Consider the following 13,113-nt stretch of genomic DNA (forward strand, 5'->3'; position numbering starts at 1 on the left):
ATTTTCTGTATTAAGATCTACTTCTCTACAATGCAAATCGTCGATAGCTGCTAATATTAGTGTTGCAATGCTGACCACATCAGACAAAATGACATTAGTGGCTACCATAGGCAAGACTAGCAGTGATCACCTCAGTGCCTTGCGCACCGTAGCCAAGAATATACTCTTTTTTGGTCTGGAATACACACTCACAATTCTAGTATTCACCAAGCAAAAGTTGCTAATTTAGTAGCTGGGCTGCACATAGGAAAGTGACTTAAATGCAGCTGGAGAGCTACTAGTCGTTCAAGAGATAGTCGCTGGAGAACCCTGTTCTAGAGCTTTAGGAAAACTCACTCAATGGACCCAAGTATGGATTCAGGGGTGAATCATCCTTATTTGGGAACTCGAACAGTGAAAAATCGTATATTAAAAACTTTAACAGGGATTGTGACAGGCAAGCAATGCTGCTAGCGTTTTTGGGCACACTGGACTTGCATTGTTTAATGATTTTTTTACACTATGCAGGCAGTAATAGTTTGTTCTTAATTATATATATAATCTGGTACAAATAATTTGCACCAAGTTCATCCATGGTTTTAAGCCTTCAGCACATAATGAATGCCAACAGCACATGTACACAAATAGTGTTGCCATACTGATTGTTAAATATGCATATTATACAGACATAATAGATAGCATCGATAGGGAACTTATTTGGATCTTCACTTGACAAAAGCTGTAGCTTAGCAAACATCAAACACATGACGAATATAAACAATGCCACCAAACTAAAGGCTGTATATTGAATGTGTACACCGATTCTTGTGCTGGGTATCTAAATAGTGGTGTGTGTAGCTGAACACACGGATGTCTGTCAGTCCTTTTGCTGGCACCAGGAGCCAATCAAAATGACCAAGAGCTATTTTGCAATTCAAATTAAGTCTTACAAACCAGTGACTGTCCAAGATACTGTGCCCGGGTTTCTCAAATGAACGAACGTGAAATTACCATAGAGTCCCAGAACACTGTGCCAACAAGACCAAACACCTAAGGTACAAGATACTGAACCCAATATGAAATGCGATCCGGTTGGCTAGCAAGCTATAGGAACTAACAAACGTGTGTATTAACCCCACATACGGTTTGATAATGCATATCTGCAATTGCCTTTTTAACAATGAGAATAAAATGATGCCCTTTAAGTAACTGCATAAAACATTTGAAAAAATAGGTCTTTTGGAGATTTACCGTTTTGCTGCACTGGTAGTCAAGGACATACCTTATTTTCAATGGGAGGGATTAAAAATAAACCCCGTAGCACCAACAGCCTTCATTCAAAGATAATAATTCTACACAATCAGCCATTAGGAGCCATGAACACAATTCTTCAACTTCCTTGAGTTTGAGATACAAAGCACGTGGCGTACCATTTGTGTTAATTTAAACTGCATTTTACAATATGTATTTTTTGTACTTCAGTATACATTACACGTTCAGAAGCCTGATTACAGGCGACAGCTTTCCTTTTAGTTGTGCAGTTCTGTTCAATTAACAAGTAAAACAATATGTCCTTGCTGGGTTTATGGCAGTCTTGCAATTGCACCATAAGAATCTTTTTGTTATGTCAAAAAGTAAAAGTAACTGATGACTTTAGTACTATCACATAATGGTTACAGAATCAAAAATAAATTTAAAGTCTGTCTACCATACAGAAGACCACCTTCAAGTCTGTGTAGTGAAAAAGACTAGTGAGAAGTCAGTGTCCAGCTGCTAAGACTTGAACAAATAACCCACTAGTGCAGGTGCGGATGTCAGAGCTTCATAGCGCAATGCAATGGGAAAAATTCCCGAGGCGCTAATTAGAATAACCAAGAGTTACTGATCGGTTCCCCAACAGGGATTGAAAAGCAGGGACTCTAACAGACATGCACATTCATTTGCAGTCATATCTGCCTATGGGAAAAAGGCCTACCTCAGCAACCAATTAAAAGACCCATATGCATCAAAGAAAGATGGATTTTGACTCCCCAACTAATCAACTGGTTTGGTCTATTCCCAAAAGAAATGTAAAATAAAAGCAATCAACAACTAGCATTAACGACTGGCTCATGGGTAAAACACGATGAAGCAAGGACAATGGTCCTACCCTTACTCTTTAGCCAAAAGTTACAAAAGACAAAATACGAGTACTTTAAGGTCGTTTTACGAAATCTGGCTTTTGTTTGAGTTGAAGGCTCCGACCATCATTGCTTAAGAGAAAAACAATTAACCAGACGGAAGCGGGCTACGACCATACTAGTAGACAGGCAGCTTTCAGTTCTTTATGGTGGCAGATTTATCTATCAGGTAAAGGATTCAGGGAGACTATGCCTTGGATAACAATTGAGAACAGTACATTACCATTACTCAACAACTGCACCCCTTTTAAAAAACGTACAAAATCAATGAATGCCATTTAAACCCAAAATCACCTCTATATTCCAAGTGTCTGTAAGCACCTGGCTTCTGCTATTCCTCTTGGGCTGTGGGAGAGAACTTCCTTCATCATTACAGTTCCTTCTTCTTTTTCTGCTAGAAAAAAAACAGCACATTAAAAAATTATTAAAAATCTAAAAGCGGATATTCTTTGGATTACAGTGCTCAATAAATGCAGATCTGCAATGGGAAACAGAAAATCACCAAGTGAAAATTACCCATTACGTGAAATTACCAACTGCTACAATCGGAAGAGGAGGCTTTGATAGAAGGCTGTGCTAGTTACTTGAAGGAAAAAAATAAAAATAAGCTTTATGATGCCCCCGAGGTCACCTCAAAGCTCTGAGGCTGGTTGGGGTTTGAAGAGGTTGGAAAGAGGTAGATAGTAGGAGAAACAAAAGTAACAAGAGTGAGATAATGAGGAAAATATCTTGAGAAACATCACCAAAATGCATGAACATTGCCTGCTGTCAGAGCGAGTCGGTCCTGGGGCAACAGAAGTTTGTCAGCCGGACAGGATTTTGGTAGCAGAAGAGATGAAGCGGTAGATAGTGAGAAGATTTAAATGAGGAGTAGGATGTGTCAGTGTCTGAGAGAAATTCCAAGAGTCAGAAATCTTGAGAGGCTGAAAGAGGAGGGTAGGTGTATTTGTATAAATAGATAAAGGCAGAAGTGTGACAAACTTTGTTAATGAGGATACCTCACTTCATGCAAAATCAATTTTTTGACAAAGTAACAACTGTACGCCCATTTGACCAAATCGCACTAAAACAGTGTATGAAATTAAATCCTTGCACATTCAAAATGTGGGGCAAATGTAGGCGGTACTTATTTCCACTCCCTCTCTGTATGTGCGATCGTAGGGGGGGGAAAAAGGAAAATTCTTCACGACCTGCCACTGATTGATCTCTCCCTGGCTAGTGATATAGGATGGGGAAAGAAGGACAATCAAAAAACAATTACTTCTCCAGACACAATCCTTCTTTTGTAGAAAGATATCGAGGAGGAAAGAAATAGCTGGACCTCAACAAGGCCCCCTATTCTCACTGTGTCAGCTACCATACCCATCTACCTTCTCAAGCTTGGACTACATCTGCAAACCTCCCCCACATCAGAGCCATTGTTCCTGGGGCCCGCAGTACTGCCCTGAATCAGACCCCAGGATTCTTTATTCTTCACAGTAGAAGCCTGATCTATACCTCCTATCTGGGCCCTTTGGCACCTACCACTATTTCCGTAACCTTAGCCAAAGACAATTTAATAGCCGTTAATTTAACTAACACCAATTCAAATAGGTTCTTAACCAAGGATTCTCCAGTCTGTTTAGCAACATTCCTCACGGGGGCAACAGTTTTAGATTTTTTCTGCAATGAGTCCTTTTTAGGTCTCGCCTAGCGTTGCTGCGCACATGCGCAGCACGCTCAGCGAGATTTATTGTTAATGAGGACTTTTAGAAAAGGGCTTGAAGCCCCGCCCCTCATTTCCATTGGGTAGCGTCAGCGTTTATGGTAAACGCTGGCTTCCCATTGGAAAGGAGGGTTTTTTGTTGCCTCCCTTTGGCTTTTTGGTCCGGCCCATCCGGACCGGCTCGTCTGCTTTGTGGCTGTTGCAAAGCAATTTCTTATCTTTAGGAGGTGTGTTAAGATAAACACGCCGTGAGATCCAGTCCGGATGGGCAGAATCAAAAGCAGACAGGGCGCCGCGTGTTTATTTTTGCATCGTGCTTTCACTTTAAAGTGAAAGCGCGATGCAAAAATAAACAGCGGCTGCCTGGCGAGCGCTTGTTGCCATGGCCACTAAGGGCAGCTAAGCAATTCGGGCTTGGTGCATGGCTTATCTCAAGCAAAAGCTGTCCGTGCAGAAGCTAATCATGTCCCGGTTAGTAACCTATGATGATAGTGCGGTAGCAGTAAGCAATTCTGGCACTTGTAGTTTTCTTTCTCGTTATAGCTACAGGACTGCATGTACTACCAGGAACAAGAAAAGAAAATAAAAAAAATTCACAGGATGCACTACGCTTACGCCTGGCCTGGGTCAGCATGAGACCTATGTCCCTGTTTAGGGAAAACAATTAGACAGCGAAATCAGTGTTTTTTCAAGACACGTGTTGCTGTCCCCCCTTTTCCCCCCCCCCTTTTTTCCTTCCCTTCTTCCCGTTTGCGTTTTATCCTATTGGAGATCCCTCCTGTTACCTTTATTTGTTGTTATTATTCCATTCCATCCTTGGGCTTCCCCGTACGCGTAATGTACCCTTAAGATTTGTTGGTCCCAGTTCATTTTTTGGACCCTTCTTTTGTTTTTATTCCCTTAATAGATTTATTTGTTGTTTTTCTATCTAGTTTTTTATTATTGTTTCCATTTATTTTCTGGCTTTTTCCCCCCCCTTTCATTCCAATATGATTGCACTCTATTAGTTTCCTCCTTTAGGCACCACCACTTTGACCGTTCTAAGATGGCCGCCGCATTCGTCTCCTTCCCAGTCCCTCCTCCATGTCCATCCTTTTTCCGTTCCTCCCTGTTTAGCGGACTCCACCCCCAGGCCTTCTCTGGCCAGTCAACCACCTACCCTTATATAAAAGGAGGTGTCTACCTTGTTGACAACTCCTAACACGGAAGCCGCTCACCCGCTGTGCTCCCGCTGAGACCTGTGCCTCGAGCCTGTTTGTTTATCGTCTTGCCGAGCGAATTCGGGTAAGTTTCTCCCCCCGAGACCTGGTTCCTTTCTGCGATACCCGCCCTATGACCGGGGCCTCAATATTGTCTTTCTGCCTCGTTTCAGGCGCTACCATCCTCCTCGCCGATATTCCTAAAATCCGACATGGTCCCTCTGATTGAGGGCGTCATTGTGCGCCCATTCGCTGCCCTGCTAAAGGAAAACCTCTTCCCGTGGACGACTAATCTTGATCATATACGGGTAGGTGATCCAGAGCTTCTCCCCTAGTCAGTCCTGTCTATTATCCGTGCAGATACCATTGTGGGGGCTTATTATTTAAACCATTGCCTTTTTAAATATATATATAAAAATCTTTAGGCTTCCATTTGTCAATAGACGCCTGCCATTCCCCTGAAGAAACACTGTTACCGTTGGTCGGCGCTTGATCTCCCGACCGCCAGGTTTTGGCTGAATTCTTTATCCTGAGAACTACTGACCGCTAGGTATTGGCTCATCCTCCCTTGTGGAGGGCACCCATTTTTCTCCCCCACCCCCTGCTGGCTTTTCTGACTCTCACAGACCTGAAGAGATATAAGGAGAGCACTATTCCACCCTGCCCCCTCTCTATTGGTCCTGCTAACCCCGATAGACCTGAAGGAATATATAAGATTACACTTTATGGCTCACGTTTCTCCATTGCTGTTCCAGCACGTATTCATTCTTTGCTTATTCAGAGAGCAATTCTTTATCTGTCCTTGTATTCACTGTATGTTGAGTTATATGTACTAAATGTCTAATAGTTTTTTCTTTCAAACCTATATTACTGGATAGAGGTCTAATCTCCCTGACTGCACTTTATTCCAATTCCTTGACTCTTATATATTGCTCAAATGTTTATATTATTGTTTCAACCTTTTTGGCAAACCTGTTTATGATTTATGATTTACTCTATTCAGACACGATTTATCATGTTAGGTTTAATTCCTAATAGACCCCTAATTAGAGTCTAAGATTGTATTATTTATTTATTGTTGTAGTTTTGATTATATTTGTATCTGGAGCCTTATATGTACGTATTTATATATCGTTTATCTTTACTGCATCTTTTCTATCATTGTTAACGTTTTGTTTGTTTTCAGGTGCGCTTGTCCCACCACATCTGCCCTCCTTCGCCCTGATGAAGGTGCAGCCCCTGCTGGGGCCTGTTCACCGAAACGCGCGTCGGCACTCTGTTACCGCATTTCTGGCTACTGTAAACGTGCCTATTGGCGCTTTTTAGCCGTATGGGCTGTTCAAAGTCCATTTCTTCTAATTTGATTTGTTAAATGACCATTTCAACTTGTACATGTTTTTATTAGCATATATTTATGCCATATGTTGTTTGATGCTGCTGTCTGATATGAGAGAGTATGAGTGTATGTTTGTCTGAAGGAGCGGTTGTGGGACTGTTAGCAATTTGTTATTCAGAAATTGTATTATCTTGATATCCTTCTCTAATACTTTCCCTAATTTACTTTGTTAAACCTCCCAAAAAAATGACTTTCACATCTATATAAAGAATAATGATGAAATAAAAAGACTCTTTTCTAAAAATATTCAAATTTCTTTAGACTTTGTCTTGTTGTTCCTCTCGTGTTTTGGTTTTGCCTATTGGTTGTGGTTCTTAACTATCTGGACCCTGTTTAGGGCCGTATTTATTATCAATCAGTGGCAGGTATTCTGTTTCTTTTGGTACTTGTTTATTCCCCTGGTATACCTGCCCGTATTTTTGCTCAGGTGTCCCCCTTCTTAGTGGATAGTGCGGTAGCAGTAAGCAATTCTGGCACTTGTAGTTTTCTTTCTCGTTATAGCTACAGGACTGCATGTACTACCAGGAACAAGAAAAGAAAAAAAAAAAAATTCACAGGATGCACTACGCTTACGCCTGGCCTGGGTCAGCATGAGACCTATGTCCCTGTTTAGGGAAAACAATTAGACAGCGAAATCAGTGTTTTTTCAAGACACGTGTTGCTGTGCCCTGTGACTAACCGGCCGCTCCTCGGGGTATAAAAGAGGCAGTCGGCCCTTAGAGGGATACAAGCAGAGTCGTTTTCAGGCGGACCAGCAGACGTGGTGTTAGAAGTCATGGTAGGTTTATTAGTAGTGGAAGTGTTTATACTGGCGCCTGTTAGATTGTAGCGTTTTGTGTTCAAGAGAAGGGCACTTTGTAACAGGGATTAGGAGCTGCGAGACAGTACGGTCTGTAACATATCGGTGCGGGCCGTGGCTCTTTGAAACCCCCAAATTGGTGAAAGTTCTTTTTTCGAAGAGCTCCATGTTGTTTGTTGTAACATTTTTCATCTGGTATACGGTCTCTCGCTCGCAGTGTAATCTACTGCAGAATTGTAAATCAACGCTCTTTCTGGACTCGGTCCATTTTTTTACTGCCTCTTCCATCCACTTCGTGTTAGTCAGTAGGCTCGGTGGCGTAACATACGCCTGCGTGGTGCTAGGGGGGCCCGGCTCGGCCCTCAGCACAGTTGCAGTCCCCAAACCGGAGCGCTCCTGATTAAATCAGGAGGGGGCCTTCCATGTACCTTGCAGGGAGTATGTGGGGGGAGGGGGCAGAAGGGATTCAAATTTCGTTACGCTATTGAGTGGGCTGCTTTTAAAGTCAGAGTGTAAAAGGGAGGGTTTCCCTTCTCCTCGCGTCCCCGCCTTAATTTGACTAATGTTACGCGTAAGATTAATCCATTTTATTTGGTTGTATTGTAATGGGTTTATATAGCGTAAACAGTACTACCCCTTACCGAGGCGCGTTGTACGAGTTTCTAATTGTTTCAGCTGCATGACAGCACTTTTAATGTTCTTTTGTTTGAAACTTCAGGGGGTGGGAGGGGTGAATGTGGCGGGTGTTTTTTCTAAGTCCCTTTATTGCATTTAGAAGTGAGAGACGCTTCGTTTACGGCAGTTAAATGGGACCCTGTCAGGCCTGTTTGACTAAATCAGAGACTAGCCTGTCTTTACTTATCAGAGCTTGGGTGGAAGACTTAAATCCAGTGCTTTAAATGGGCAAGCACTCGCTGGTACTAAGTACCTGCACTTCTTTACTTCTAAAGGGAGAGTACCTGCACTACTCCTCCGCAGGGGTTCAATACTTTCAATGGGTGAGTACTGGAACTTCTCAGTAGCAGACAGGTACTCTGTCACAAGGAGTACCTGCACTATTTTGATTCTATTTCAACCGCTGCCTAAATCTCAGGCCTATTCCCTACCCCAGTTTTAGGGAATGCTGCTGCTGTTTTAGCCCCCTGCTTCGAAGGGCCCCATGTCACTTCAACACAATTAGTAACTTTTTAAGTGTCTATAAAAGGAACCAAAACCACATTAATTTGGACTCAAACCAGAGGCAATGCATTGCCCACGATCACACGCGGGAACTGTCCCTCCATTCATGAGGGGTGGGATGTTCATCCAATATATTTTAATAGATCCATTCATTTGACCTCTAGTTCTCTTATTTTCCTCATTTCTTAGTTGTATTGGGGTCGAGTAAATAAAACTACATTGTAGGGTGCGGAACCCTAGTATCAAATGGCCAGAGGTGGTTAAAGGCCCCACGTGTCCCATGGTACATCTTGTGCTGGCTCCTTAACTTGGCTGCACTGACCCTGCTCTGGGACTTGGATCTCTGTGCTCTTCTTGGCCGCTTGCGGTGTGGGTGGGGCCTTCTGAGAGATGCCGGCAGCGCTTGTCTTTTCAAAGCACTAAACAAGTGCCACAAATCAAGAACTTTCTGGAGTGGGTCTGTTCACTTGCAACGGATTAAAGCAAATGAAAACTCTGCCATTCTCCCAATATGCTGCTGCAGGTTCCATGAATGGCCTGTACAGAAATCGGCTGCAGGAACTGGTTTCGACTTTTAACGAGGATTCCGCTCAAGTCAGTAGAAATGAACTGGCAGTGAGGTAAAACCAACGATCGTGCATGGTTTACTCACATTTTTCTCCTACTTCAGCACAGAAACTGGGAAAAAGGAAGTGATCAGCAAAAATGATCCCATGGTCATTTTTGTGTGTGTAGAGAGGTAAAGAGCTTCTGCCTGAGTTACTGAGAAGTAAACATGGGTTTCCCTGTAGTGGAATTAGGAAGCACGTCTGCAGAATCAGTCTTAAGGCAAATGAAAAGGTTCTTTCCTTAGATCTTTCCATATACAAGCATGGTGCTGAAGTTATGTTGAGAGAATGAAAGGACCCTGATAAAATCTCCACATTGAGATTTGTCTAATTTATACCAAAGAAGATACTAAACAGCTATAATGTTAGCAGGTGTTGGTGTGTAGGAAAATGATTCATTTGAATCTAATCAGCAGAATACCCATACATCAAAGTTTAGCCCATAAGGTATGTCTGGGGACCAAACCAAATGGTACCTTAGTCGACAGAGCATAGCTCATCTCCTCCTCACTCTCCATCCATATTGCTCATGCTGCTCTTCTCCTCACTCACCAACCTTGTGCCCCACACTACAGTTCAGCTCCCCACTCTCCGCCCTTGTGCCTCGCACTGCTTTTCTCCTCCTCACTCTCCATCCTTCTGTCTCACGCTGCTCTTCCCTTTTTACTCTCCTTCCATAAACCTCGCACTGCTCTTCTCCACCTCTCCTTCCTTGTGCCTCATGCTACTTTTCTACTCCTCACTCACCTTTCATATCCCTCATGCTACTCTCTCCATCCTTCTGCCTCATGCTGCTATCCTCACTCTCCTTCCTTTTACCTTCGGCTGCTATCCTCCTCACTCTCTTCCTTCTCCCTCATACAGCTCTCCTCACTTGCCTTTATCCTGCCTCATGCTACTCTCCTACTCACTTCCCTTCCTTCAACCTCATGCTGTTCTTCTAATCCTCACTCTACTTCCCAATTCATCATACTGCTCATCGCCTCCTAACTCTATGCTTCATACTGCTCCATAGCTAACAATTACAATTCAACCCACATAATTACACTCACATCACATTCATACACTCAATAACACATGGTTAAAATACTATACCATTAGCAAAGCCAAAAGCTCAAACTTAAACAAATGCGAGACCTATTGCTTTCCCAATGCTTGTTCTTCTTGGATGGTAGATAACTAAAAGACCAGTGTGTCTGGGGTAGAGTTAATGAGCAGGAAACAAATCAGAAACTCATTGGTTCACCTGAGCCCTGAGATACTGACCACCATTTGTTTCCATGCAAGATGACAGGCCGGAACAGAATGGTTCTGCAACTATACGCTTCACCGTCCCCATCCTTTCCTCAACCATATATAGTTTGTTAGTCAAAACTCCCGAAAAAAAGAAAAAAAAACAAAAACACTAAAAAACGCAAGAGGGAGCAGAACTGGATTTACCGTTGAAGATTGCGGAGGCTTTCCTTTTTGCCATATTGGAAGCAGGGAAAAAACAGAAACAAGGGAGGTGGCCCAGTCAAGGCTCATTTAGGCTCCAATAGCCTGTATTTGAGGGGCCTGTCGCATGCTGCAGGAGAACGTGCCAGATTTTGAGGCTCTTTGGTCCTGCCTACTCTCCCCAACAGCAAGACGACAGGTCCTGGACCTGGCAGAGCAGTATCCCACGTGCAGGTGGAGGAGACTGTTCTTGTTGTGCGTTTAGCCTCACCTATTCTCCACAAGAGCAAGACCACAACATTCTGGTTCTTGAAGTCCTGGGCTTGCAAAGCAGCAAGACGGCATGCTAATAAAATATTTTCATTCTATGACACGAAACACCGCCGCTCTCTTTCAAAAAGACTACATAGACGCACAAGTCCTTCCAATGACATTCTGACCATCACTCCAGAAGAATGTGCAGCACAGAAAGACGGTGTAAACGCAGGCCAACCTTAAAAACTACATTTACTAATGCCTAATCAATTTTTTATCAAAGAATGAATGGTGTACTTATAGAGCGCACTGACACTCCCAAAGGAGCATCCTAGTGCTAAGCGGCCATGAATGTGGCTACATAATCCAGAGTGACCCAAGAGGAGTGTGCTTCAGAGGAGTAGCGTGCAACAGTGCATCAGGAATGCTAAAAAGCCATGTCTTGAGCTGCCTTCTACAGAGGGTTTCCAATTAGATGAATCTCAAATACCTAGGAGATGATTCCAAGCCTTTGTATTCAAGACTGTAAAGGGTTTTCCTCCTTGTGTTTTAAGTCTGAACGTAGGAAGTTTAAGAAGGTTGGGTTGTGAGGACCTAAGTGTTCATAGAGTCGTGTGGTGAGTAACTCTGGAAGTTAAGTATTTTGGCCCCAGTGCTCTATAAGCTCTGAAAGCGAATAAGTGGATTTTGAAAAGAACCCTTTTGTGCACTGGCAGCCAGTGTAAAACTTCCAAGGCTGCTGATGCAGAGGAACGTCGGGGGAGTTTTAGTACCAGTCTGGCCGCAGTGTTGTACCAGCTGTAATTTCTGAATAGTTTGTTTAGATGAACCTGCATACAAACTATTACAGTAGTCCATTCAAGATGTTATCAATGCAAATGCTGTCTTTCTTGCCGCTTATGGGAGGTACTCAAAGAACTTTTTCAGTAATTTTATTAGACTAAAATGTGTTCCTGTTATTGCCATCGCTAGTCGTCAAAATAAAAGAGTCATCAAATTTTACTCTGAGGTTTTTTACGACATAGACCGTGGCTTGTTGAGGGCGGGGGAGGAGTTGGGCCACCATAGGGCCAGATCAAAGGATTTGGACTTCCCGAGTAGCATAATCTCCATTTTGTCAGTATTGCAGTTTAGGTGATTACTTGCATCCACTGGATGACTTCAGTTAGTTTTTAAAGTTGATCTCGGATCCAATAGTCTTTATCCAACGACAAGATCAGCTGTGTGTCGTCGGTATAAGATGTGGCTTCAATATCAAAAAAGGTAATCAACTAGATCAGGGGGGCATTGTAGATGTTAAATAATGCCAGGCTGAGCGTGGAGCCCTGTAGTACCCCTGAAGTAGAAGTCCTTTCAGGGGATAGAAAAGATCCTAACATAACAGTTTGTCTGCGATCTGAGATGAAGGATTTAATCCAAGACAGTGCCAGATGACTCCACAGTCCTTAACACACTGCAGCAGCAGGTCATGGGAGATGGCGTCGAATGCAGTCTAGAAAAATCTGCATTGCATTTTTTCCCCGCATCCAACGTGAACTTAAACATATCTGCAACTTCCAACAGAGCGGACTCTGTGGAATGTCTTGGACGGATTGGACGCATTCCAACCATACTTTTTGTAGTAAAATGTTCTTTTGCACCTTCATTCTTTAGGTCTCACCTACTGGACAACTTTTAGCTGTCTGCAGTTGAAAGCTTCTTGTGGACCATACAACAACAACAACCAAGAAAAAAAAAAGAAATTACAGTGGTGTTAGAGCACACCCACTGCTTACCATTGGTTGACTTTATCGTACATTTGCTTGCTTCTTATTCAATGGATTGCCTTCCTCTTCTTGTATTTGTCAATTTTCTAAAACATAACCTCATACCAGCCTTTTGTTAGGCTGACTTGAAACCCTCCCGCTCCTCAAATAAACACACCTCCCACATCCCCCGTTGCTACCCAGCCTTCTGTTGCTCCCTACAAATCGCAGTACAGCAAATGCTCTTTTTCTTTTTGGAAGGTAGGTCAACAGCCATTTGCTGATGGGTCGCTCCACAATCAAAAATGTATTTTTCCTTGTCTCCATTGCTCCCTCGTCCCCCCCAACTGCTTCCCCGCTACCTGTTTGTGGGAAATGGGTTCCACCCATTTTGTCCACCAGGAGTTTTTGCTTTCGACTACCCAGTATTTTGGACTTTAGCTGTGACGGAGGCTCACTACCAGAGTCTCACTCACAGTAAATTCACTACAACTGGACTGAGCACGTTACCAGGTGCGCACGTTTTAACATAAGGCTGCTGCTGCGCAGCTAGAGCAAGGAGGACTGGGCTGGGTGCGCAGGCTGCACCTGTGAGACAGCTGTGACATGCAGCCTAGTAATTCCGCACAGG

The 13,113-nt window shown here is 43.2% G+C and overlaps 1 protein-coding gene across 3 annotated transcripts in view; it reads right to left on the reverse strand.

The window, feature by feature from the left end:
* VCF1 (VCP nuclear cofactor family member 1) overlaps positions 1-13,113 on the reverse strand; it is a 58,125-nt gene that overhangs the window by 14,567 nt on the left and 30,445 nt on the right. For 2 of the 3 annotated variants that reach the window (XM_085617343.1, XM_085617341.1), the window contains exon 2: positions 2,454-2,553. In XM_085617343.1, the coding sequence (XP_085473469.1) occupies positions 2,454-2,553 (100 nt within the window). The remainder of the gene's footprint in view (positions 1-2,453; positions 2,554-13,113) is intronic. The other variant, XM_085617342.1, reaches the window with a different exon arrangement.

The sequence above is a fragment of the Triturus cristatus genome, chromosome 7 (genome assembly GCF_964204655.1).
Source record: "Triturus cristatus chromosome 7, aTriCri1.1, whole genome shotgun sequence".
NCBI lineage: Eukaryota > Metazoa > Chordata > Amphibia > Caudata > Salamandridae > Triturus > Triturus cristatus.